The sequence below is a fragment of the Paraphaeosphaeria sporulosa genome, assembly GCF_001642045.1.
Source record: "Paraphaeosphaeria sporulosa strain AP3s5-JAC2a unplaced genomic scaffold CC84scaffold_11, whole genome shotgun sequence".
In the NCBI taxonomy this organism is placed as follows: Eukaryota; Fungi; Ascomycota; class Dothideomycetes; order Pleosporales; family Didymosphaeriaceae; genus Paraphaeosphaeria; species Paraphaeosphaeria sporulosa.
This window is the reverse complement of record NW_017253370.1, coordinates 949,023-973,544: the sequence shown is the minus strand read 5'-3', so window position 1 is coordinate 973,544 and position 24,522 is coordinate 949,023. Positions and strand designations below refer to the sequence as shown.

Genomic DNA, 24,522 nt, shown 5'->3' with positions numbered 1-24,522 from the left:
GATGCCGACGCGACCAGCTGCCCGTCTGGCGAGAAGGCCACCGCGCTGACTTCACTGGAATGGCCCTCGAGCGTGCTGTGACACGTCCCTGTTACTGTCTCCCACAGCCGTACTGTGTTGTCGTCAGATGCCGACGCGACCAGCTGCCCATCTGGCGAGAATGTCACCGCGCTGACTTCATCGGAATGGCCCTCGAGCGTGCTGCGACACGCGTCCCAGTCTGTTTCTGCTATAGACAGCATCTTAATCTTTTCTGGCACTTGGCTGATAAAAGTTTGTCGTACTAGGCTCCTTTCAGGTGCAAACACTAGCGCAGAGTAATAGATTTGCAGCGGCGCATCTGCAAGCATCAATTGGAACCGCAGCACAAATCTCTTAACATCGTGGAGAAATCCTAAAACCAGCTTTGCAGATAGCTGTATTGAACATTAGCAGAGTCACTAAGTATAAAGGTATCTTGCAAAGATCTTACGCTAGTAATTGCTTCAAGGCTATTAAGCAAGTCAACACATTTGCTCGATTCTCTCATCAAGCTCATAGCCTCGAGCCAATGAAGTAGGTGCTTCTGCAGAAAGAGGTGCGCCGCGTCTCCGTTAACGACGCCTTGCCCACTCTGCTTAAGATGATTAATCCAGTAGCGACACGCATACTGTAGATCAGTTGGCAGACTAGTAGCAATTGTCTTCTCATCTATTTCGCCCCTTAGCACTCCAGGGCCTGATAGGCTGCACATGTTCTGACGAAGTCCGCTAGATCCAGACATGAGCCTAAGGCAGTGAGATGCAAGCTTCTGGTGTGTCCTTTCTTTATTTACCCAGAATGAGCTATTTCCTTGTTTTTTTGGACTAACAAGGAATTCGCGAAAGGATGAGTGTAAGAGGCGAACAGGCGCGTCTTTATTATTGGGAACACTAAGCACAGAGTGCAAAGAGTCAAGTCGACACTGAATCTCTTCTTGCGGGACTTGGAGCAGGCAGGCAAGTGAGACAGTAGAGAGTGGGCTTTCGAGTACAATGATACTGCCAACGACTTCTCGGAAAGCCTGAAGCCATGTCTCCTTCTCGTCTTCCTCTTGCTCACTAAGCAGCTGATCAAGCGCAGGGAGGTATGTCCGTTCTAGCTGCGAGAAGGTCGCTTTCTGATACTGCAGGACCTTGTTTAGAAAAGCCGTAGGACTGCTTCCTTTGCTGCCAACATACCGACACACAGTGGCAGCGTAGATAAACAGCGGCACAGCCAGCTCAACCAGCGCGAGGATCTGCTGTTGCGCTGGCCAATCTGGAGCTAGCATGCGTTCTTTTCGTATCGTACCAAGCTCGTGCTCTAAGAACAGACGAATGTCATGCTCAATGGTGCTCTTTGGTACTTCGTGGAGGACTAAGTCTTGGTATGTGCCGTTCGCCATCTCCTTGAAGCCTAAGCGGATGTGGAGCTCCGGCCGACTAGTGACCACGATCCGTAGCGGCACTGGGCGAATATCTTTTGTCTGAGCGAGGAGCTGGAGGATCGCCCTAATGTCCGCTTCTTGTTCACATTCGTCGAGCGCGTCAATTACAATAACTCGCACTAAAGCCTGCGAACGAGTCTGTTTAATCTCTAGAAGTGGCTGCAAGATGAGTTTCTCGAATTGGTCTTTTAGAGCTTTATATGAGATGGCCGAGTCCTTGTTGAGCGTCTTCCTAATGCCGGGCACTATGCCTGGCTCGCAGGCGACTAAATCAGTGGCGATAGTAGTAAAGAACCGTGAGGCGTTGCCGCGCTCACCTTCACCTCTCTTGAAGAAGAAGCTTGCTCCCAGCTGACCGTGGCTGGCAAATGACTCTGCGATTGTCCGCGCAATCGTAGACTTCCCTGTGCCAGCCATGCCGCTAAGCCAGAATATAGACTTGCCATCCTTATCTTGTGCCCAGTTTGTTATGTCTTGCAGCAGTGCAGTACGGGTGTTCGGTAGGCATCGCGCGTTGTGTTCCTCCGTATGCGAGTCATAGGATGCGCCTTGGGCGATGGGTAGTTTGGCTAGATCTAGTTTCTGGTCTATGCTCAACACGACAGTTCTGCAGTCAGTGAGAAGATGTTTCAGCGCACGACAGATCGGGGTACGGAGGCTTACGTCTGGTCAACCTGTAGCGCTAAGCTAAAGCTCTGTTCGTATCCCTCCAAGCTCGAAACGATCTTGTCAACGTGCTTGCTCGTGAACGGCCATTTGAGCGCACGGAAGCCGATCCGACTCATAGTCTTGCGGCCCTTTCCTGGTTCTAGCTCCACTTGCAGGTTTTCTAGCTCCTTTAGGCATTTTGCGAGCGAGCTAAAGAGGCCCTGAGTGGTAGAGAGCCGCGTCTTGTCCTGGCTGTCGAGGAGCTGCTTGATCTGCTCTAGGATGTGGGTGATATCGCTAACCTTTCTCTGTACACGCTCGATATCATCTTTGGCATCTTTGACGGCTTTAGAGTACTGGAGGCACAGCGAGATAATTTTGGCGGATACGTCAATCACCGCGATGACGCTTGCTGCGCCCGAAAGACCGTCCATGATGTGAAGTCTGCGGCGGAGATGAAGTAAACTGATCGATGGGGCTTCGTGTGATCGTAGACTGCCGCAGCAGCCAGGCCGCTGTCAAGCTGGTTGCAGTGCTACGATCCATCGTTGCTGCACGAGGCTGAGAGGGCTAACGGGGCTGAGCGCTGCTGCATTGCAGGCAGGCGTCGCGGGGCCAATAAGGCTTCAGAAACACGTTTCGCCGGAATTCGCTTCCTGATCCGTAGTGTGCGTCCGTTAAGCAATGAGCGGGATAAAGTCCGCACCGCGTCGGTTGTCTGCCAAGCCTACCAGCTGGGCATAGCTGCGGGTTCGCTGCTGAAACCGTGTAGGAAATACCAACTAACCAACCAATAAGCAGGATAACACGCGAGCAATATTTTATCTAGTCGCATATAGGACGGCGCGATCATTCAAGCATATTCATAGTTCGCCAGATAAGGTATAGTAACGCCAGTATAGGTAGCAACTTAGAGCAGCTAACAATCATAAGACAAGGCTGTCACTATTAAGCAGAATCCAATCTTTTAGAATGTCGTTACCCTCTCCTATTATGCAGCATAGGTGCCTCAGGAGCTCTCCATGTTGACGCAACCTGACCAACCACCTGGACTCCACCCTGTGTATTACTCTGTTTCGCTACCTTCGACTGAGGCTCTCCTCCAGCTATACCCTTACGCTTTCTTCCACGTTGTACTGTAGATCTGGCTGCCGTGGCCGCCTCCTGCTCAGCACGCTTCGCTCGTGCTACTTCAAGCTCGGTCCATCCCATAACCGCTCCCTCGCCCTTTTCCGCCCTCCTTCCAAGTATGTGTCCTTTGGCTGATCGTCGGGCCTTGGACTCGTCGTTGATCTTCATCAGGAACTGGATCCGGTCCCGCTGCAGGGTGCCCTTAGAGAACGCTAAATGAGCAGCCTTTGACAATTTCTGAACATTCTTTTGGAGACTAAGGATGCTCCTCTGGTCAAGGCATTGGGTGGCTTGATTGGTTATAATGTTCTGCAGCGATGCTATCCCCTGAGTTGTTACTGGCGTCACTGGTGTACGAGGTGATTGAACAGTATCTTGAGGGTTTGGCACTACTTCTGCTTCGTTCGTGTCGATGAGAGTTAACTCCGGTGGAGGCTTCGGCATACTTCCAAGCACTCTATTTGGGTTAAACGGGAACAACCCACACGCAGAGAAGCCAGATCTGATGTTTCTTTGGGTGAACGCCTTGTTCCTTGCATGGCTATAGAGTAAGGTAAAGTGCTCTTTACCTATCGCATTGACACCGCCTCGCTCTAGTCGTTCAACCTCATCGCGATAGGCAGCCTTGAGTGAAGCAAACACAGAAACATCGCAAGGTTGGAGCTTGTGAGAGGTATGGGATGGAAGGCGACATAAGATAATGTTGTTTTCTAGGCAGAACTCAAGGACCTCGAGAGTCTCGTGGGTCCCGAAGCCGTCACAGATTAACACTCGAGGACTACTATTGGCTCGGTCCTTGGTTTCTGGGTCAAAGATGCGCTTAAGCCATTCTAGGCTGATGTAGGAATCAGTATATCCAGATTCAGAGCATGCATACTGCCATCCAGGGGTAGGAAATGTAGTCCAGTTACTTCGATGGGTGGTGGCGGGCCAGATAATCATAGGATTCAGATACCTACCGTCTCCACTAATGCATTCAATGGCGGTCACGGTCGTACGCTTAACGCGTGCACCTCTATACTTTCGCTTATCATGCTTACTGACAAGGACCTTAACAGAGCCTAGCATGGACAGCATGACTCCAGTCTCGTCCATATTGTAGACATTCTCAGCCAGGATTACTGGGCCTTGTAATACTTCCCTAATCACCTTAAACCAGTGTTCACTCTTCGGGTATATGTTCTTCTCGTGCCGGTTCCAGTCTAGTGCTCCTACCATCCTTGCCTCAAGTATCGGATGGCGCTTCCTGAAAGCTCTTGTCCAGTTGAGATGCGGCGGCTTACGTGGTCGAGCGGACTGCGGTCGCTGCAGCGTGAGGCGGTGAGCTAGTGCTGGTATAAACTTGATCCAGATAGGATAGCCAAAGTTAGACATCTGCAGGATGAACTTGACGAGTGCTTCCTCCTCCCACGGAGTGAGGTACTGCTGGTCTTGGGCCTTTTGCTCTAGCGATCGTCGGCCTTGCGAACGATGATGGGCTGTAGAGTGAGGAACTTCCCTATAGTCTGCGAGAGCGCGGAAGGAAAATGGCACACCTGGAGGAACCCCCTCCGCTAATGCACGACTTGCCTTGTCCATGACTACTTACTAAAGTGGTGCGATGAGTGTTGGTGGTAATGGTGGATGAGCGAGGCAGCAACCCTTAAGAGGCCGGCCGTTGCCGCGCATTAAAGGCCATGTTGCCAAGGATGAACAAAGGGCCACGGTTATTTTTGGAATCTCATTGGGATAGGTCTAGTGTATGGCGTACTGTTGATTACATAACTGCGCTTTCGGATTATAAAATACGGCTAATTTATCTCAATACTATGAGGGCACGGAGAAACTCTTGGAACAGGGCTGTAAAGCTCCCGATCGCCATGCGACTAAGAGTATATAATCTTTATGATTACAACTCTTGTTTCTATCCTCCGAATATCGATTGGTCCCCTCAGGAACTAAGAAGCAGGAGTAGGAAGGAAGGCGGGGTTTGAAGAGCGCCAATGAAATGATCGACAACGTCAACCATGCCGCAGGGATCTCGCTCACAAGCTAGTATGAGAATGAGCAGATGCTATAGAACTCGTTACCACATTCTTAGGACGAGGCTCTTGCGATAGAACGAGATTTCGAATTCTGAGTGCAATAGTGTCTCGGTACTCTGTGTGTCTCGCTTCGCACTCAGTGACGTTAGATGAGGTGGTAATACGGCGACTCGAGCCATAAGTACTGATTTTCTAGGAGTTGTGAGTCAACGTTGTCAATGGGCCTTATGTTTTATAGGATACAATGAACTTTCGGAGCCGGTATCGTGAGACCGCACCCTTTGCTGATGAACGCCTGTCCACCGCCACATCATCATCCCACTGTAGGCTCATCCATCACCAGTGGGGCGTCTTCAACGGCATCTACCTAAGCTTGGATAGATGCTAGGGTAGTGGCGTCCAGCATAGCTACTTCCCGCACTATCATGGAATCCGGACGAGGAACGTCGGCCTTCAATAAGTTGGTGGCCTTAGAGGCCTTTCGATGGGCTTTGGACCTCGTATGCTTGGAGAAGTTTTCGCGCCGGCACCAGCTATCACAGATTCGACAATATTTTCTATCGAGGCGCTTGGTAAGTACCCGAGCTGAGGGAATCACGTAAGCTTTAGGAGCTGTAGGAGCCGTAGGAGCTGTAAGGATCCTACCGTTGAGGATGTTAGCAATCGTCATGATAGCTTGGATTTCTGCCTGCGGACGTCGGAGTTGGAGAGCACGATACATCATTTCAGATACGAAGTATCTCCCCTGCGTAACTATTGATGATTGCGTTTCGCTACGAAAGTGCTTTGTGCGTTTTGATATGAAACTGTCGTGTGCTTATTCTTGCAATGCCAGTTGCAGTTTAGGGTTGGATGAAGTAATATTGCAACGACCCGAGTCCATATATACTGCTCACTTGGAAGAGTCGGCTAGCATTGTACAGTTACGATATATAATGCACTATACAACACATTGATAAGGTATGCATTATGAGATCGCACCCTTTGTTGGATGGACGACCATCTTTCGTCATGAAAAGATAGTTCAGTGTATGATTGCCATTGACGCACAGGGCAATAGAGCTCCAGAGTTCTTTCGTGCTTCTTGTTTGGAAGATCGTGAGATGCTCATGACGGGACGAGTGCGGGACTTTCGCGAGGTTATCGGGATGATCCGGTTCAAACCCAACAAGACGGTATGCCTTCTTAATGGACAGATGCTAGCTGTACAACAGACTGCACCGCACGGCCGGTTTCACAACCAGTGGATGTGAAGAGCTAGGCTTCAGCGCAAGCGCATACTCACCGTCAATTGCGATGACCTGAAGGCTCTTCAGTAAGTAAGTTCTTACAGGTTACGCTTCACTATCCCAGTGTTTAGCGCCGGCTTCTCGGGGCGATGATCTAGGCCAGACTTACTGTTCGGATGGAGAAGGGGTTACGCGCAAAGCTTGAAGGCAAAAGGGCGATGATCGACATGCCAGTGACCAAGCGCCCTGATGGTGACCAACAGACGATGCGAGATTCAGCCCTCCGGGGATGAAATTCAATCTGCGAGCCGTCCGCGTACTTTCGGGCATCTGTGGCGAGGCTATCCTAGCGTGCACGCGCACGCTATAGATCGTGGGGAAAGGCCACTAAAGGGAGCTATTTCCCGGTGCATTCCGCCCGCACTTGAAACCCAGTCCCGCCGCATCCACCTGTCGTTTTCATTTGTCTTCCTCCCTACATAATTCCCTACAAAATGATCTGAAATGGGCGCTGCTCGCGACAAATGCGCTCACACTGTCGATGGAGTGTCCGGTACCATTGCTGAGGCATGGGGACAAGGGTACATGGTCGGCGGCCTGGTTGTCCTCATGCTGTTGACCCTCGCAAGCTTCCGCCGCCATGTACTTCTACATAAGCTCATTCTTGCCGAGCTTATCCTCGCTACTTTCCGTGGGACATACATATTCTTCAGTGGACCCAATGCCGGATGGTACTCCAGTTGCACGTCTGTGCTGCTGTACATTTCGTACAACCTTCACAATGTCATCAACTGGATCAAGATCAAACCCTTCCTAAGTAGAACCGGACATTGGGTCTATCTCAGCACGCTCATATTGGTGTGGCCGTACTGGATCGTGGAGTGTTACTTCCTATTTCAATATAACAACAACCTCGGTAGCGATTACTTCGTTCACTTGCGACCGTGGGAGTTCCTCTGCCGGGAACCGTGGTGGCTATTCACGACCGGCTACCTAATATACATCATCAAGCGCGCCTACGATTGCAGTATCGTCCACCTTATCCGCACGAGTGGGAAGTTCCTGGTTCTACTGTCGTCCATGGCCTTGTCGATCGGCTTCATCATTGCCGATGTTGTTATCGTTCTTGTCATTGATACGCCATGCCGTGGGAAGAACCCACTGTGGAAGGTACGTGTGCAATTTTCGTTAGGTATGTTCTTTGAAGCTGACTTTCCAGATCGCATTCATATTCAAGTGTACGGCCGATGTGATCGTCCTCGACGACTTCAAGTCAGTGCTAGATCGGATCTCTGTGCGAGGGTCCACGTCTTCCGGGGACAGCCTCGGCGTGAAAGAAGACCGAGACATCCCGCAGCATATCGAGGCTGTATGTCCTAGAGATACTGGCTCGCGACGACAAGGCATAGCATCGATGGACTGGTTCGACGACATTCAAGTCGTGTGAGCTCTATGGGCGAAGGTCACAAAATGGCATGGCCTCCATGGCCAAACCTGACAGTTCGGCATGCTCCATAGCCTTCCAGATGGCGAGGTCAACTCTCGATGAGCTCCTAGGAGCGTGACAAGAGAACTTTTATCCCGGCCAAGATGAGCGGTGTATGATGCATCCCGTTTGCGGGCATGCAAAGCGACAAAATCGCGGTTCGCACTAGAGCATGGGCTGGTTCCATGCAAATGGGTGGAGAAAGAAGCGACGCAGCAAAGCGCACCGGGAGCTGACAAATTCCGAAGAAGACGCGCTAGCAGCACAAGCTACGGCAAGCCCAAACCGCAAGACCCGGCCTGTCCACATCCAGTCGCGTCAAACTCGAACGTTGGTTACCTGCGTTCATTTACACTGCCCGGCGTCCCACGATGGCCAATGAAGACCGCAACTACTCTGTTTGCAAGACGAGCGCGTGCGAAGTCCCTGGTGGATTGAAGAAATGCGCTGCTTGCCACGAGAAATCGAATTGTTCAACGGAATGCCAGAGGAGCGACAGGAAACAGTACAAAAGGTCCCGCGGAAGGAAACCAGCCCGACCAGCGGATGATGGGATATCCGGACTCGGCAAGCAATTCTCCATGGTCCAGTCGAAGAGTTCCAGCGTCAGATGATGGAGGCGTCTGAAGCTGCCCGAGCAGAGCCGGCCGTGAGGCCACCCGAAGCACTCCCCGCTACATCCAAAGCCGCTTCATCTTCCAACTTTATGGGAGGTGTACGTTTGCAGTGTGCGAGAGAGGATAACGGCGCTTTTTTTAAGACTCGCATTCCGGACAGCCAACCCAACTTCGACGAGAAGGTGCTTCCGGTCCCAGGGCTCATTCGCATTCCACTCGTCATCTACAAGATCAGAAACGAGCATGTACCCCACATTGACCCAGGACTGGAACCGAAGGCCACGTTCCTTAGCATCGATGATACAACTGTATTCGCACCGGCTGCTTGGCAGCAGGGTCGCATTGGAAGCTGCCTTGTTGCGCGGAAGGACAAGAAGCCTCTACGAGAGGAGCATTTCGAGGCGTTGCGAATGTAAATTGACTGTATTCTGGACAACTCTGACGACGGTGGGTATGAGATGGCAAGAAATTGTTACTCCAGGCCAAGGTTTGAACAGTGGTTAAAGGCGTACAACAAAGAACAGGTTGAGTTTGGGTGAGAGGTCTGGATGGAATGTGGATCCAGGAAGCCCGTACGACGTTTGAGAGAGGTATTTGTACGACATGTGAGCGAAGCTTCTGCGAAGACCTGTCTCGTTGGGGCTGTTTCTGACTTCGATGTCGTTCCTGATGTTGAAGCTTGGATACTTTGAAAATGGGGATTCGTTGCAGTTCGTAATGCCAAATATACACCATAGCCTGTCTGAATCGGTGATGGTGAGACTGCTCCAGGATCAAGACACTGTCACCGTGTTGTTGCGCTCTTTGTCTTTACCTGTTTCCTCCCTTGACTTAACTTTGCTCCTCCGTCACCCCAAAGCGACTTCTCTCGCTCGCTCTCGCACTGACAAATCCGAGTATTTCGCCCAGCTACCCCTTGTCCCTCGTGAATATGGTGGCAGTTCTCACAACACCTGATTCCACCTTTTGCCTCACAAGCCTCGCAAACAACGAGAACCAAGTGACAACGAGGTACTTCACACTTGCCGAGCCGATCTTCTGCCTCTCCGCACCCATGACACTTCGACACCACTTGCTGTCTCCCGATCGCCCCTCGCGCATCAAACACGTAGTTCGTGCCCTTGAAGAAGCTATCCTCAGGCTTCTTCCTCCCCTCTTTAATCTCCTTTTCAATCCAAGCCTGATATGCTACAATACCACCATGTAGAGTATAGACCGGCGCACCGCCTTCTCCACCGTTATCCGCCAAAGCCTCCTGCATCCAGCGCGCCCCTTTCTCACACCGGATCCCACCCGTACAATACGTCGCCACTCCAGTAGGCTTCTTAAATACATCGTTTCCTAACACATGCCTGACGACGTAACCAGGCCACTGGCTGAATCTCCGCACGGCTGGCCGCACGGCTGCGTTACCGTCTCCGGTAACGAAGTACCCGATGCGTGACTCATAGTGGTTCCGTACATCTATCAGTGGGACATCGCCTTTCTGGCACAAGTCGTGGAACTCGGATGGAGGTAGCGAAATAACGTTGCTCCACGTCGCAGGCGCATAGTTCGTGATGCCGAGTGGCGTGATCTCAGCTGTGACCTTTACAGAGGCTTTCCCACCAAACGCACACGCGCAGCCTGGCGTGGGCTTGAAGTAAGCTTCTCGGGATTGCGGCGTTGAGAGGTCGATGCCGGCGAAGGACCAGTGCGTGCAGCAGGCGTCGATGTAGCGGGTTATTGCCGAGGAGGTGCCGCCCAGCGTGATGTTGAAGCCTTCGGTCGCTATGCGGAATTTTCCACAAATGTGGAGTGACGTTGCAATGTCTTTGTGAAAGTTGGCAAGGTCTTGTGGGTTCTGGGTTTCAGGGGAGTGTTTCGCAGGGAGTACTGGTGTGTTGGCCCAGTAGCGGTAGAAGAGGAGGACACTTCCGCCTTGGGTTTTGGCGGGGCATGTACATGTGTATGTGACGGGATCTGAGTCGTATTTTCCTGTTGTAACATCTTCCATTGCAAGTTACTGCGGCTTACGGCCGGGCCTGTGAAGATAGGGTTGATAGTAAGAAGTGGGCTCAAGTGCTAGTCTTCGTGGAAGATACTAACCGGATCTAAGACACACTAACGTACCTGGCAAGCGAGCGGCGCAGGCAAGCGAGCGGCGCACCCCCACCAACTTTTCGCGACGCGTCACCTATTAATCACAATGGATCAACCAACCACTATTCAATCACGCTACAATGAAGCTCATATATCTCTAGCTATCACAGCTATCAATCAGAATCAATTACAAAGTGGAAGGCGCGCTGCTGCAATATACAGAGTCTCTGAAACCACGCTTCGCCGCCGACGCGCTGGAATCACTACGCGACGCGATTGTGAGCCCAATTCAAAGAAGCTCACTAAGCTAGAAGAGGAGGTGATTACTAGGTATATACTTGACCTAGATTCGCGAGGGTTTTCACCTACCCTAGATGCTGTTCGAGATATGGCAAATAGACTACTCGCTGAGCGCGGCGCTGGCTAAGTAGGCGAGAAGTGGCCACGCAACTTTGTCAAGTGGATAGAAAGCCTTACCACACGTTTCAACTGACTATATAATCAACAGAGAGCTCTATGTGAGGATCCTAAGGTAATTAGGGCCTAGTTCGACCTTATAGCGCACACGAAAGCTACCTATAGGATCTATAATGAGGATACCTATAACTTTGATGAGACTGGCTTTATAATAGGCAGGATATCAGCTTAGCTTATTGTCACAGGCTCAGAGCGACGAGGCAGGCTAAAAGCGTTATAGCTAGGCGATCGCGAGTGGATTACAGCAATTCATAGAATTAATACTACTAGCTAGGTGATCCCGCCCTTTATTATCTTTACTAGCCAGTATCACCTCTCTACCTAGTACAAGGATAATAATATACCACGTAACTGGGCTTTCGCAGTTAGCAATAATGGCTAGACAATAAATAAGCTTAGAGTAGAGTGGCTGAGGCACTTTATTAAGTATATAGTAGAGCGTAGGATAGGCGCACGCTAGCTACTTATTGTTAGGATCCGAGATGAATAGTCATCCGGACCACACATGTAATTAGGCAAAGTAACCAGGACATAGGTGTGACCGTAGTCACGTGACTTAATTAGAGTGATTAGTGCGCCAAGCCCACTGATCACACTGAGTAACTCGCATACTAATTACTGAGTACGACTTAATCACCATGATTAGTTCAACTGAGTAACTGATCAGGCTCGGTATATAGGAACGTGGGTATAAACCCTTATACTCGTGTTCAACCTGTTTATTAATCTATCGTTTGGATTATACTTAGGCTATATTGTTAACTCGTTATATCCTCCTCTAATACTATCATCTCGACAAAACCCCTTTCCTTCCCTTAGTTGTCTTGCCTAAGAACCAACCCTAACCCTTTAGGACTAGCTACCCTTCTGGATTTAACATCTTGAACACCCTTAACATGATAATAGGGACTCCTACCTCTTCTATGGACACGGGCAACGCTACGGTAACCCTAATGGAATATAAGGGTACTAAGGCGCATAAACCTAACCTATATTATGGCGCTAGAAACCATACCAACATCTGGCTTCTTTAGTTGGACCTTTACTTCTACGAAGAAAACAAAGATAAGGACGATAAAGATAAAGTTCTCTTTGCAGCATCCTATATGAGAGGAGATGTAGGAGAATGGATCCGACCCTATATCACGAAGTACTTGGATATCGATGATGATAACGTTAACCCTAACTACGTATAAGGCAACCTTAGCGTCGTCGCACTCATTGAAGACTACAAGAACTTCAAGAATGGTGTCAAACAGATGTTTGGAATCGCCAACTAGGAAGTAATAGCCGCACGAACTATCTAAACCCTAGTTTAATAACGTTCTATAGCTAAGTATACTATGGAGTTCCGCAAGTACGCTATACAGCTGGACTGGGAAGACAAATTATTAATGCAAATGTATAAATAAGGACTTAAGAAGCAACTACGTGAAGAACTATAGCATAGTGGTGGACTCATTAATACCCTTAAGGACTTATACAACGAATGCATTAGGATTAATAGAGAATGGTATAATCTATGACAGGATCTTATAAGGAACCCGAGAGTAAGCTTTAGGCGACCACCACCGGTTGTCTACCAAAAATCGACCAAACCTCACCAACGACAGTCGCAGAATTCGTATGGCTACGCACCCATGGAAGGTGTCCAGTTTAACTACTTGGGCAAAGGAAAAGGAAAGGCATTAGGCTTCCATAAGCCTAAACTATGCGTCTCAGATGGAAGTTAACTAAAGACGACTAAGACCCGTGAATGTTTTATATGTGGCAAACTGGGCTATATTGCCAGGAACTACCGTTCTAAGAATAAGGTTATAAGGACCGTGTAGTTGAATGTACTATCCACTGGCAATGTAGAGGCAACTAATAAAGAATGGATGGTACTCACTAATATTAAGAAGCTCAAGATTAAGGATTAGGACCAACTAGATTCACCTAACTTACGACTATATAAAGACCCAAATGAAGACTTGGACGTATACCTTAGCACAGAGGAAGAGCTAGACATAGAAGAGATTATACAATCTCCTACTCCTCACCCTTAAGGCTGACACCTTAAGAATAACCTAACAACACCTAATTATACACTAGAACCTAGATTAAGTAGTGATACGCCAAACGTATGGGAATTTCTAGAACCTAACCAACCTTAAGACGGCGACCTTGCCTATGGAGTAGTGATATACTTGGATGGATATGTCCAACCCATCACGTTTAAACTATAAGGAGGAGCCAAGGTCTCAAAAGAACAACGGGATTGGGCAGAGATAATATACAAGAACTGGCCCACGTATAAGGTTTATAAAAATGAGGAAGTAAACTACGCACTATAGTATAACCTGGACTACTAAAATCCCACGTACGTATCCCTTAGATGGATAGAGTGTGGAGAGGACACGTGCTGGATATACTACTAAGTGAAAGAAGAAAATAATAAACAACTAAAGCGCATATAATGTTGTAGATGGGAATAGTTTAACTGCCCCATTATAGGATGTGATGAACATCTATGGGATAAGCGCGAACGATAATGGTTTCCTCACTATAATGCCGCTATGAACCAAGCATGCTTAATGCTAGTAAATAAATGATGTATATAACCTTACTAGTATACCTATTTACACCCTAACTATGTCACATATATGGAATAGAAATATGTAAATGGATTTAAAGACCTACCTAAGTGATGGATCACCTTTATGGAATTTAAACCAGTACGAGAAAATGGTGAAGCACTATAGAGCAGGGAAAAGTATCCCAACTAGGTGGAAATAGACAGCGATAAGGAATGATACCTAAAGCGTCAATAGAAAAAGAAGGTAAGGATAAACAACTACCTTGCCCTAGAAGCATACAATAACCACGATGTGTCTTTTTTAGACCTAGGCTCCGGCGGGAAGACGCCTTCGCAGAATTAAATGCCACCTACAGCACGGCATTAATCAAGCTACCGGTACAGCTTGAAGGAATACGGGCGAAAGCTCTTGTGGACTTAGGGGTAGGGAAAAACTTCATATCATACGAGGTAGCAAGGAAAGCCGGACTTACTATACTAGATAAAGAAGAACCCTATACAATCCATGTCGCGAATGGAACCCCGATGCCCAAGACGCCTTAAATAACTCAAGAGGTCACTACGATACTCAACGTCCAAGGATATAGGGAAAGGATTACCCTTAATGTCTTTAAAGGATCCACACATAAACTTGTGTTAGGGATGCCTTGGTTAAGGATACATAACCTACATATTGACTGGGGTTCAAAAATGATATCCTTTAAACGCTGCAACTATGCAATGTAAGCTAAGCCTACGCATTAAACGAAACCGATGGTAGATAAGGGAGTCATCAACAACATGATACCGCGACACAAAGTCGAAAACTTAGACTAATCCTTGGCAAATAATGGTAAGAAACAAACCACGATACGCAAGAAGGAGGACGATAGCACACCTCTTGAGTTACCAAAATGGTACAAGAAATGGACACACATGTTTATAGAAAAGGAAGGAAGAGTAAACCTACTAGAACATTAACCTTGGGATTATATAATTAACTTAGATAAAGGGAAAACACCACTTTTTGGACCACTATACCCCAAGTTAGGAGAAGAACTCCAGAAAGAACACGATTTTATAAAAACGAACCTCGCGAAGGGCTATATACGACCATTGAAGTCACTAGTAGCCAGCCCCTTTATATTTGTCAAGAAAAAGGATGGATTAGATAGACTATGCGTTGATTACAGAAGACTTAATGATATAACGATTAAGAACCGATATCCATTACCCAACATATTGGAACTTAGAGACAGACTCTCTCGAGCAAAACTCTTTACCATGATGGACCTATAAGACGGATACCACCTCATTAGGATAAAGAAAGGAGAAGAATGGAAAACAGCGTTTAGATTACACTACGGACTATTTGAATACATAGTCATGCCTTTTAGACTCATAGGTGCACCAGTAATATTTATGGCACTTGTTAATAATGTATTACGCGAATATTTGGACATATTCGTTATCGCGTATATGGATAATATTCTCATCTATTTAGAAAACGAATTGGACCATACTAAGCATGTATAAATAGTACTTGAGGCTTTGGACAAGACACACCTGCGAATTAAACTTAAGAAATGCCAATTTCATGTCAAACAACTCGAATTCCTAGGATACATTGTCACCATAGAAGGAATAGAGATGGCACTAAGTAAAGTGGAATGCATAAGAACTTAGCCTATACCTAAGATAGCTAAGAACATTCTAGAATTCTTAGGATTCTATGGATTCAACTGATAGTTTATTAAGGATTACGCAAAGATTATAATACTCTTGACGAACCTTACTAGGAAAGATATACCTTTTAAATGGACAATGGAGTACGGAATGTTATTCTAACTCCTTAAGACAGCATGTATTATGGAACCAGTCTTAGTACACTTCCGAGTAAATAAACCATTAAGATTCGAAATAGATGCCAGCGACCTTACGCTAGGCACCTATGCCAAATAAGAAAGGAATGGCAAATGGTACCTAATTGCCTATTACTCATGCAAATTTAATAATACAGAAATATAATACAACGTACACGATAAAGAACTCTACGCTATTATAAAAGCCTTAAAGCACTGGAGGATTTACGCTCTTAGCTACTTAACGCTAGAAATCTACATAGATTATAAGAACTTACTAAAGTTTACGACAACTAAAGAACTTACGCCACGACAACAGCAATGGTTATAGACCACTAGGTAATATAAGTTCAAAATTATCCATATAGTAGGAAAAGAAAACGGACGAGCAGACGCTCTTAGCAGACGAAGCGACTTGGCAGGAGAAAAGGTCAAGACCTTCTCCGCAATCCTTCGTAAAGCCAAAGATAGATCTCTAGAACTAACGGCAGAACTCAACTAACTCTTAGTTATTAACCAAGAAGTACCAAAGCATCTCTAGACCGAGATTATTAGACAATATCATGATAACCCTATATACGGACACCCGGGCATCACTAAGATAATAGAACTCATCTAAAGAAACTATACCTTTAAGGGTATAAAGGAAGCTGTAATAGCATATATCCGAAAATGTATAGATTGCCAAAAGAATAAATATAGCACACATCTTAAATATGGAGAAATGCAAGTAATTAAGATACCAATAGCACCTTTCGAGGATATCGCTATAGACTTTGTCATAGAAATACTAAAGTCAATTAATCCAGCTATAGAAGTCTCATATAATAGTATACTCGTTATTATATATCGACTTACTAGCTATATCGAACTTGTTCCATGCCTTAAGAAGATTACAGCGAAAGAACTCGCGTATCTCTTTATGGATAGATGGATGTGACACCATGGTATACCAAAAATAATTATAAGTGATAGAGACAAACTCTTTATATTAAACTTTTGGACCACGTTCACAGCACTCATTAGAACAAAACGAAAATTATTAATAGCCTATCATCCACAGACGGACGGAAAAAACAGAAAGAATAAACTAGACTATAGAAATATATCTCCGAATATACTATAATAATTAGAAAAATAACTAGGTTTCACTACTACCTATGGCACAGCTCGCGTATAATAATAAGATATTAATAATAATAAAACATACACCGTACTACGCAAATCACGGACGATATCCATATCTCTTTAATTAAACACTTCCTACGAATGTCAAAGTAAAAGAAGCCATAGATATAGTAGAAAATATAAAATAGATATACGAACAACTCCGAGAGAATCTCGAGAAAGCTTAATAGCAAGCAATTTCCTACACAAACCAAAAATGTAAAACGGCACCTTAGCTAAAGAAGGGGGATAAAGCATATTTACTTACGAAGAATCTTCGTACCTAGAAAAGAAAACATAAGAAACTAGATTATGTTAAGGTTAGACCATTTTACATTTCCGAATAAATATCACCAGTAAACTATAAACTTAAGTTACCACTAGACGCGAATATACATCCAGTATTCCATGTGTTACTATTGGAACCAGCAGACCAGGATACACTAGTCAAAACCGCCTTCTACCATTAGCCAGAGAAAGAAATAGAATTTGAAGTAGAACGAATCCTACAAATATATAATCTGTTTATAGACAAAGAAGAATATCTTATTAAATGGAAAGAATACCCACTAAGCGAAAATATATAGGAACTAAAGGGAAACCTCTCCAATTATTAGTAACGCATATAAGAATTCTTCTTAAGAATATCACCACTCTAGTAGCGAAGATTATAACATACCTAGGATGGTAATGGGCTAGAAGCGTCCCAAAACCCATTAGGGAGACCTTCAAAAGCACCCTAGGTGGCGGGAGATAGGGAAGGACCCGAGGGAACCTCTTCTAAGGATAAAAGGAAGCTGGGGACCTCTTGCGATTTGGCTTCCTTAATACTCTACTCCTCTATGGTAATTGCTTCTTTAGCACGCTTATCTAATAAATCTATCTACTAACGTAATTAATCTTTGCGTGCGCGCGCAACACGCAACTCTTCTAATACCTTTTTATGGGCCTTAAACGCAGCTTCCTACGTTTCTCTTAATTCTTTTATTTTTAGACGCAACTTCTCTTTCTTAGTAAGCAGTTACTTAAATTCGGATTCCAAAACTCGTACATTGCAGCGCTGACCACGACGAATATATTCGCCATACTTCCTAGAACGAACGTGGATCTTATAGACACGGCTATGTTTAATATAGGTTAAATATTTCTTCACCATGGCTTCACCAAAAGAGTTAATAAAGTTGGATAAGAGATGACGACGGGAGGTGCTGGAAGTGGGTTATTTAGGTATAATGCGAGACTAGGCGGACGCTACTTATGACGTGGGGCCTACTCCGGTTATATCTAGGCACGAGACTAGGTCACATGATCTAAGGGCAGATCTGAGGAAGAGAGGGGGTGATGTTAGGATCCGAGATAAATAGTCATCCGGACCACACATGTAATTAGGCAAAGTAACTAGGACATAGGTGTGACCGTAGTCACGTAACTTAATTAGAGTGATTAGTGTGCCAAGCCCACTAATCATACTAAGCAACTCGTATACTAATCACTAAGCACGACTTAATCACCATAATTAGTTCAACTAAGTAACTGATCAGGCTCGGTATATAGGAACGTGGGTATGAACCCTTATACTCGTGTTCAACCTATTTATTAATCTATCGTTTGGATTACACTTAGGCTATATTGTTAACTCGTTATATCCTCCTCTAATACTATCGTCTCGACAAAACCCCTTTCCTTCCCTTAGTTGTCTTGCCCGAGAACCAACCCTAACCCTTTAGGACTAGCTACCCTTCTGGATTTAACACTTATACTTAATAGCTATGAGAGCCATAACTCACTTAAATTTCAAGCACTCTATAAGGAGAATAACATCTATACTCTCTATATGCCGCCACATTCGTCACACCTCCTATAGCCACTTAATATTGGCTATTTCTCGCCATTAAAGCGCGCATATAGCTGCCAGATTAAGGGCCTAATTCGCGATTACATTAACTATATTACTAAGCTAGAGTTCCTACCAGCCTTCTATGCAGCCTACAACTAGTTAATTATAAAGGAGAATATCTACGTAAGCTTTTAAGGCGCTGGCCTAGTACCGCATAATCCTAATAGGGTGATAGTAAAGCTTAATATAAAGCTTTATACGCTAACACTACCTACACTAGAGACTACCCTCTAGGAAGCGCGAACACTAAGCAACGCGTATAAGCTAGAGGCTTAATTAATATTAATACGTGATAGGATATAGAGGTATAGAAGCTCATCACCTACATCTATTATTAAGAGACTTAATTAGCTTAAGAAAGGCTCTACAATAGCAATATATGAAATAGCATTAATGCGCGATCAGATCAAGAGCCTTAAGAAAGTAAATGAGACTACTATAATGCGCAGAAAGCGCAAAAAGAAGCATATCTAGAAGTAAGGCACCCTATTAAAGGCAGAGGCAGAGGAAATTATAGCTCAAAATGAGGTTGAGCAGCAGCTTGAGGGGGAAACGCGTCAAGGTAGGGCGTGATTAGGTATTAGTCGGCAGGCTTCCGCGCGCTGTAGGCGCTGTAGGGAGACTGGCCATAACTCGCGAACATGTAAGAAGGATACTAGAGATGCAGCTTAATCTAGCATAATGCGTATATTCTATTATTTTATCTTATTGTTGAGATAGATTCCTATGAAGTGGTGAAAAGTTGGTGGGGTGCGCCGCTCGCTTGCCTGCGCCGCTCGCTTGCCAGGTACGTTATCCATATAACGTGTTTTACAAGCGAGCGGCGCGTACAAGCGAGCGGCGCACCCCACCAACTTTGCGCACCTCTGCAGATGTATATCTTAACAACCGTGTAGAACAATGTATAGATATTAATATAGTAGATTAAATAGTATCTAAACTATCTATTTTGCACGTATGGGAGTTATGCCTAGTCTCTTTACACTTCTTGCAGCGCGCAAGAGCCTGGTGGCTGAGGCCTGATCACTCTCCACCTTGACGCTGTTCACGCTCTATCTGCTAGTCAGCCTCCTTTTGAGCTAGTATATCCTCTCCCTCTCCTTTTATTAAGGTCCCGCGCTTCTATATCCGCCTCTTTTTACGCTGCCTACGCTTTGTTGCTGCCTCATTAGCCCTCTTAAGGCTGGTGATCCAATCGCGTATTAGCTTAGCTGAGAGCATTATCACTTCAGCTCCCTTCTTAAGCTGGTCAATTGCCTGGATAATTAAGGCTGGTGATAAGCTCTTATGTCGCCGCACACGATTACGTATTAATATTAATTAAGCTTTAAGCTCACGTACGTTGCTCAGCGTTTTGGCTTCCTAGAGAGCCTCTGGTAGAGCAGCTAGTGTAGGCGTATGGAGCTGCACATCTAGCTTTAATAGAATAATATCTGGCTAGTGAGGAACAAGGCCTGCGCCTTAAAAGGCTAAGCAGATATTAGCTGCCGTAAATAATCGCGTAAAGGCTGCCTTAAAGGCTGGCAGAAACTCAAGCTTCATAATGTGGTTAATGTAGTAGCGGATTAGACTCTTAATCTTATGGCTGTACGCGCGCTTTAGCGGCGAGAAGTAGCTAACGTCAAGTGGCTGTAGCAGGTGAGATAAGTGAGGTGGCATATAAAGAGTATAGATATTATTCTCCTTATAGAGCTCTTAAAACTCAAGAGAGTGGTGGCTCTTATGGCCATTAAGGATGAGCAGGTGACGCGCACTAACGACACGAGTCTTCGTATAAGCATTAACGTGTTTTAGCCACTCTACTCCTAGCTCATTGTTCGTCCAGCCGTTGTCGCTGACTATAATCGCCCAGTCGCGTAGGATCTCTACTTCCTCGTACTAGGCAGATAGATGATACTGGCCAGCGAAAATAAGGAACGGTGGGACTGACCAGCCAGTAGCGTTAATTGCAGCGATCACTGTGACCCATCCACGTAGACATTGTCATCACAGATGCCGTACTTGGTCTTTATCTGCTCTACGAGCTCAAACCAGCTTCTGATTAATATCGGATCCTCACATAGGGCTCTCTGCCTATCATAGGCTCGATTGAAACACGTTGTGAGACTATCCGTGCGCTTGACAAAGTTGCGCGGCCAGTGGACGCCGACCTGACCAGCGCCGCGCGCAGCCAGCAGTTTATTAGCCATATCGCGTACAGCCGCGTACGTAGGCGCAAATCCACGTTGATCTAGGTCAAGTATATATCTAACAATCACCTCCTCTTCTAGCTTAGTGAGCTTCTTTGAGTTAGGCTGGCAATTGCGTCAGGCAGGCTTCCCAGCGCGTCGGCGGCGGAGCGTTGTTTCGGGTACATTGTAGACTGCAGCAGCAGGTCGATTGCCTTGAATCTGTTTTGTATTGATAGATAAGATAGCAAGCTGAATATCTGCTTCATTTGAAGGTAATTGAGCATTGTTGTGTGGAGCCATTGTAGGTTAAGATGAGATAGGTGCGCAAAGTTGGTGGGGTGCGCCGCTCGCTTGTAAGTTACGCGCCGCTCGCTTGTAAAACACGTTATCTCTATTTCACATTGCTTCGTTGTCTTCCGAAGTTGTCTTTCTTGACTGAAGCTGTTTGGGATGAGATTATAGTGCTTTTATTGTTTCAGTATGCTGAAAATTCATCACGAACTTCAGTGTCCTTACTGAATCGCTTATAAATCACATGATCAACGTCCCATTCAGCAACGGAGGCATGTTGCCATGGGAAAGGCGGAAATGGGAAACTCAAGTCACGCCATCTGGGAAGCTAAAATCTTTTAATGCTATACCTATAGCTCGAGCTGACATCTCTGCTACCCAGCTGCAGCGTGCAGTCGTACTTTGACTCCATTTTTCGGTCTGCCTGTTAAGGCTACACTCCACTTGACGGGTTCGGATGCCCCAGGCGAGCCATCCAGCTTGTCGAACCGTTGTAAAAGGCGCACGACTACATATCCAGCTTTGGTCAAGGCAAATTGCTGACCGAGGCATATACTGTTCAACTGTCAGTATACGTCAAAGATCGTCTCAGGTTGAGATGCTTACCGCGGCCCACCATTAAACGGTAGATATTCGAACCCGTGTTTCTGGTTTTGCCATCGCTCAGGCCTAAAATTTTCTGCGTCCGGACCCCAAATTTCACGGTGCGTCTGCATTATTTGCACTATGTACACCGTCTCGACTCCCTTTGGCACAAATATCGGTGACAGACCATCCTTGCCGCCCCCGGTAGGAAGAGAAGTGTCCTTGGCGCTTCGTCGTGAGTTCCAGGGTACGCTGGGATACAGCCGCAGTGTCTCGCTTATGCACCACTGTAGATACGAGCAGGCCTTCAGCCTCGAAAATGAAATGTCTTTGGGGGAATCAAACGTGCCAAATTCTTCTATAATGGTCATGCGGAGCTTACTGAAGACCTCGGGATGCTGAGCCAGCATAAGGAACAAGAAGCTCAAACATGCGGCCGTGGTATCGCGTCCAGCCACAAGGATGGAAAGTAGCTGATTGCGAATTTCCACTGAGTCATCGGTCTCACTCGCCAGGCTGTCGAGAAATACGTACTTTTCTTTCCTGCCTTGTTCCACGCCATTCCGGCTGTCTTTGCGGCTCATAGCTTTGTTGACGAACTGATCTATGTATCGGTGGCAGAGCCGGCACTTGTCCAAGAACTTCTTCGTTTCCATCAGCTTATAGAACTCATTGAGCAACATAGCCATGGATATATGGTTTTGGCACGCTTCAAAAGTGTCCACGAAGGCGGTGTCTTCGGCGTTTTTGGCCGAAGCCTCTTCGGATAGTGCGGAGAGCTGAGTGTTAGTGCTCTCTCCGTACAGGAATTCGCTTGAGGAGTCCATGGTAAGTCTAAAGAAGAGCGGCTGTAGGTCAATCACATTCGACCACGCGTTAGCTTCGGCAGGTAAAGCCTGGAGCATGTTCTGAACATGGCGTTCCTCTAGGTCCAGGTCACTGACTTGATCGCGCGAAAATTGGGGTCTCAGAAGAGCGCGGGAGCGCTCCCATTGCTTCCCATCAGCCGAAAAGATGCCGTGACCAAGTCTACGTGACACGATCAGTCGCTTGGATGGAAAATTTTGGGGTTTCGAGAATCGGTGCAACTCACAATGGATTGAACGACCCTGTTCGAATCTGGCCCAACTCGAAATCCTTGAATTGCGTTGCCAACATGGCTTGAATGTTTTTCGGGTCGCAAGTAAAGAGAACTTTGTCGCCCAAGAACTCTGTCTCGTACGTGTATACCGTCCTATTTGCATGCGTAGATGTTTTTTCGAAAGTGCCCTTCAAGTATTCCAGGATCCGATTATTGCCGTGAGCCCACATAGTCTTGACCAAGTTGATGAGTGCGAATGGATCTGCCCGGGGCTCGACTGGAGCAGGCTCACAGCCAAGCGCCCTTGCTGTGATAGCATGGCGACGTTTTGTCGAGGTTGTTGATATGAAGCTGTACGCGACGAAGGCAGCGACAGCACTCAGCAGAATTTTAGCCAGCATGGTGATGGTTTGTGGGTAACTACGGCGGGCACCGGACAAGATTGCTGACACGGCCAGATGTAGCGCATCTAAACTCGTCTAGGATTGAACACTACCTGCGAGAGCATGGATAGTAAGAATTGCTGACGCTGCCCTGTGCTAGGGGCGCCTATCTGAAAATCAACCTAACAATTTTAGGACTAGCTCGCGCTACCATGACTTAGGCCACTAGTCTGGTTTGGACGATGACACTGGTCGAGCAGTCTCATGCCATCCAGGAAAGAGGGGTGCTTCTCTCGTCCTAGGCCAGCAATGTTGAGAAACCTAGGAAGAGGACGACATGCGTAATTGGTAGGCTGGATTTCATGCCCTCGGGTATGCTGGGACCACGAACAGCAAAATGAAGACTTGGGTCCTCGACGTAGAGGAGTACCTTGCGGGCAGGTGCCCGATTCTGGCCGATGTGGTACCCCTTATCTAATGTATAGTTGACTAGAAAAGATTAATTACAATATTAGTTGTCTATCGATGCAAATGGAGGCGCGAAGTAGTGACAGTGAAAACGCCAATCCAGCGTTGACATCATCTTTGAACTTGGATCCACCTACTGTAGGTGATGTCCATAATTCTATTAGCCACCAGCATGCGAACGGCATCTCAAAAAGCTTATACACGCCTTGTAGTGCCTGTCTCGTAGACTGGTAGGTGAAGTAAGCCTAGTTGACAAAATCGCTCACAAGCAGGGTGCGTAGCAGCGGCCCTTTTTAATCTGGAACTCATCCGTAGGATTCCATCTAGGGGTCCTGGGAGCCTTGGCATATATGAATATATTCATATGTCGCTTCGAAGGCATTGGCCGTCTGGCATCGTTTTGCACGTGCGGAGTACAGAGGAGAGTCACTCACCCAGCTCCCTTGACGTGGGTAATGTTGGTGTTGTGAGACAACCGGCCCTGGAGGATGCTTGTGCGGGCGGGACAGCACTGTACGGTAGTGCCATAATGTTTGGTAGACTCGACGACCTTGGCGACGATTTCCCGCTGCAGAACAGTTTGACAGTCGGACCCCTCGGACTCCAGTCGTCTGTCTTCGTTATCGGACAATATGAAAATGATCTTGGGCTTCGTCTCGCCTGACCTGTTGGCGTGTTGAATGCCAGCGGCCAGTGCCAGGATGAAGTTCAGAACGGAGGATAACATTATAGCGCCGATGAGGTGGTACGCGAAGATTCCATGTCATTACCGTGGATTACAGAAAAGAAAGCAGAGAAGGAACGAAATCTCAGGAATCTATTGCATGCATAGTATCGCAGTTGGTCGGGCATGAAAAAGACCATATTGTGTTGCTCGAAAGACCACCCATTGCCTTTCAGTGGTATCTCGAACGAATGT

General features: G+C 46.6%; 5 protein-coding genes across 5 annotated transcripts in view; 2 read left to right on the top strand and 3 right to left on the bottom strand.

Annotated features, from left to right (window-relative positions):
• The window catches only part of CC84DRAFT_1199127 (vegetative incompatibility protein HET-E-1), a gene marked incomplete at its 3' end in the record, with an annotated part of 4,482 nt that extends 1,751 nt beyond the window's left edge, over positions 1 to 2,731 (bottom strand). Inside the window, exons 1-3 of the mRNA XM_018181602.1 lie at positions 2,111 to 2,731; positions 613 to 2,054; positions 15 to 259 (exon numbers count right to left, since the gene is read on the bottom strand). Of these exons, the coding sequence (XP_018031469.1) occupies positions 15 to 259; positions 613 to 2,054; positions 2,111 to 2,529 (2,106 nt within the window). The 5' untranslated portion in view covers positions 2,530 to 2,731. The remainder of the gene's footprint in view (positions 1 to 14; positions 260 to 612; positions 2,055 to 2,110) is intronic.
• Positions 2,732 to 6,983: 4,252 nt separating this feature from the next.
• CC84DRAFT_1101681 (uncharacterized protein) lies at positions 6,984 to 7,926 on the top strand (the record flags this gene model as incomplete). The annotated part of the gene is made up of 2 exons (XM_018174927.1): positions 6,984 to 7,649; positions 7,699 to 7,926. 2 exons carry the CDS (start codon positions 6,984 to 6,986, stop codon positions 7,924 to 7,926), a joined length of 894 nt encoding a protein of 297 aa, XP_018031468.1.
• A 1,440-nt stretch (positions 7,927 to 9,366) lies between these two features.
• On the bottom strand, positions 9,367 to 10,068 carry CC84DRAFT_1100882 (uncharacterized protein; the record flags this gene model as incomplete). Its single annotated transcript, XM_018174887.1, has 1 exon — positions 9,367 to 10,068. A coding segment is annotated over one exon (702 nt), but the record flags the coding sequence as incomplete, so codon positions are not given.
• Positions 10,069 to 12,175: 2,107 nt separating this feature from the next.
• Positions 12,176 to 12,337, top strand: CC84DRAFT_1101367 (uncharacterized protein; the record flags this gene model as incomplete). The annotated part of the gene is made up of 1 exon (XM_018174911.1): positions 12,176 to 12,337. A coding segment is annotated over one exon (162 nt), but the record flags the coding sequence as incomplete, so codon positions are not given.
• Positions 12,338 to 20,085: 7,748 nt separating this feature from the next.
• On the bottom strand, positions 20,086 to 23,242 carry CC84DRAFT_1263134 (cytochrome P450 52A12; the record flags this gene model as incomplete). The annotated part of the gene is made up of 4 exons (XM_018185213.1): positions 22,765 to 23,242; positions 21,693 to 22,700; positions 21,488 to 21,641; positions 20,086 to 20,253 (listed from the first exon to the last, which is right to left on the bottom strand). Exons 1-4 carry the CDS (start codon positions 23,151 to 23,153, stop codon positions 20,086 to 20,088), a joined length of 1,719 nt encoding a protein of 572 aa, XP_018031465.1. The 5' UTR covers positions 23,154 to 23,242.
• Positions 23,243 to 24,522: the final 1,280 nt, after the last annotated feature.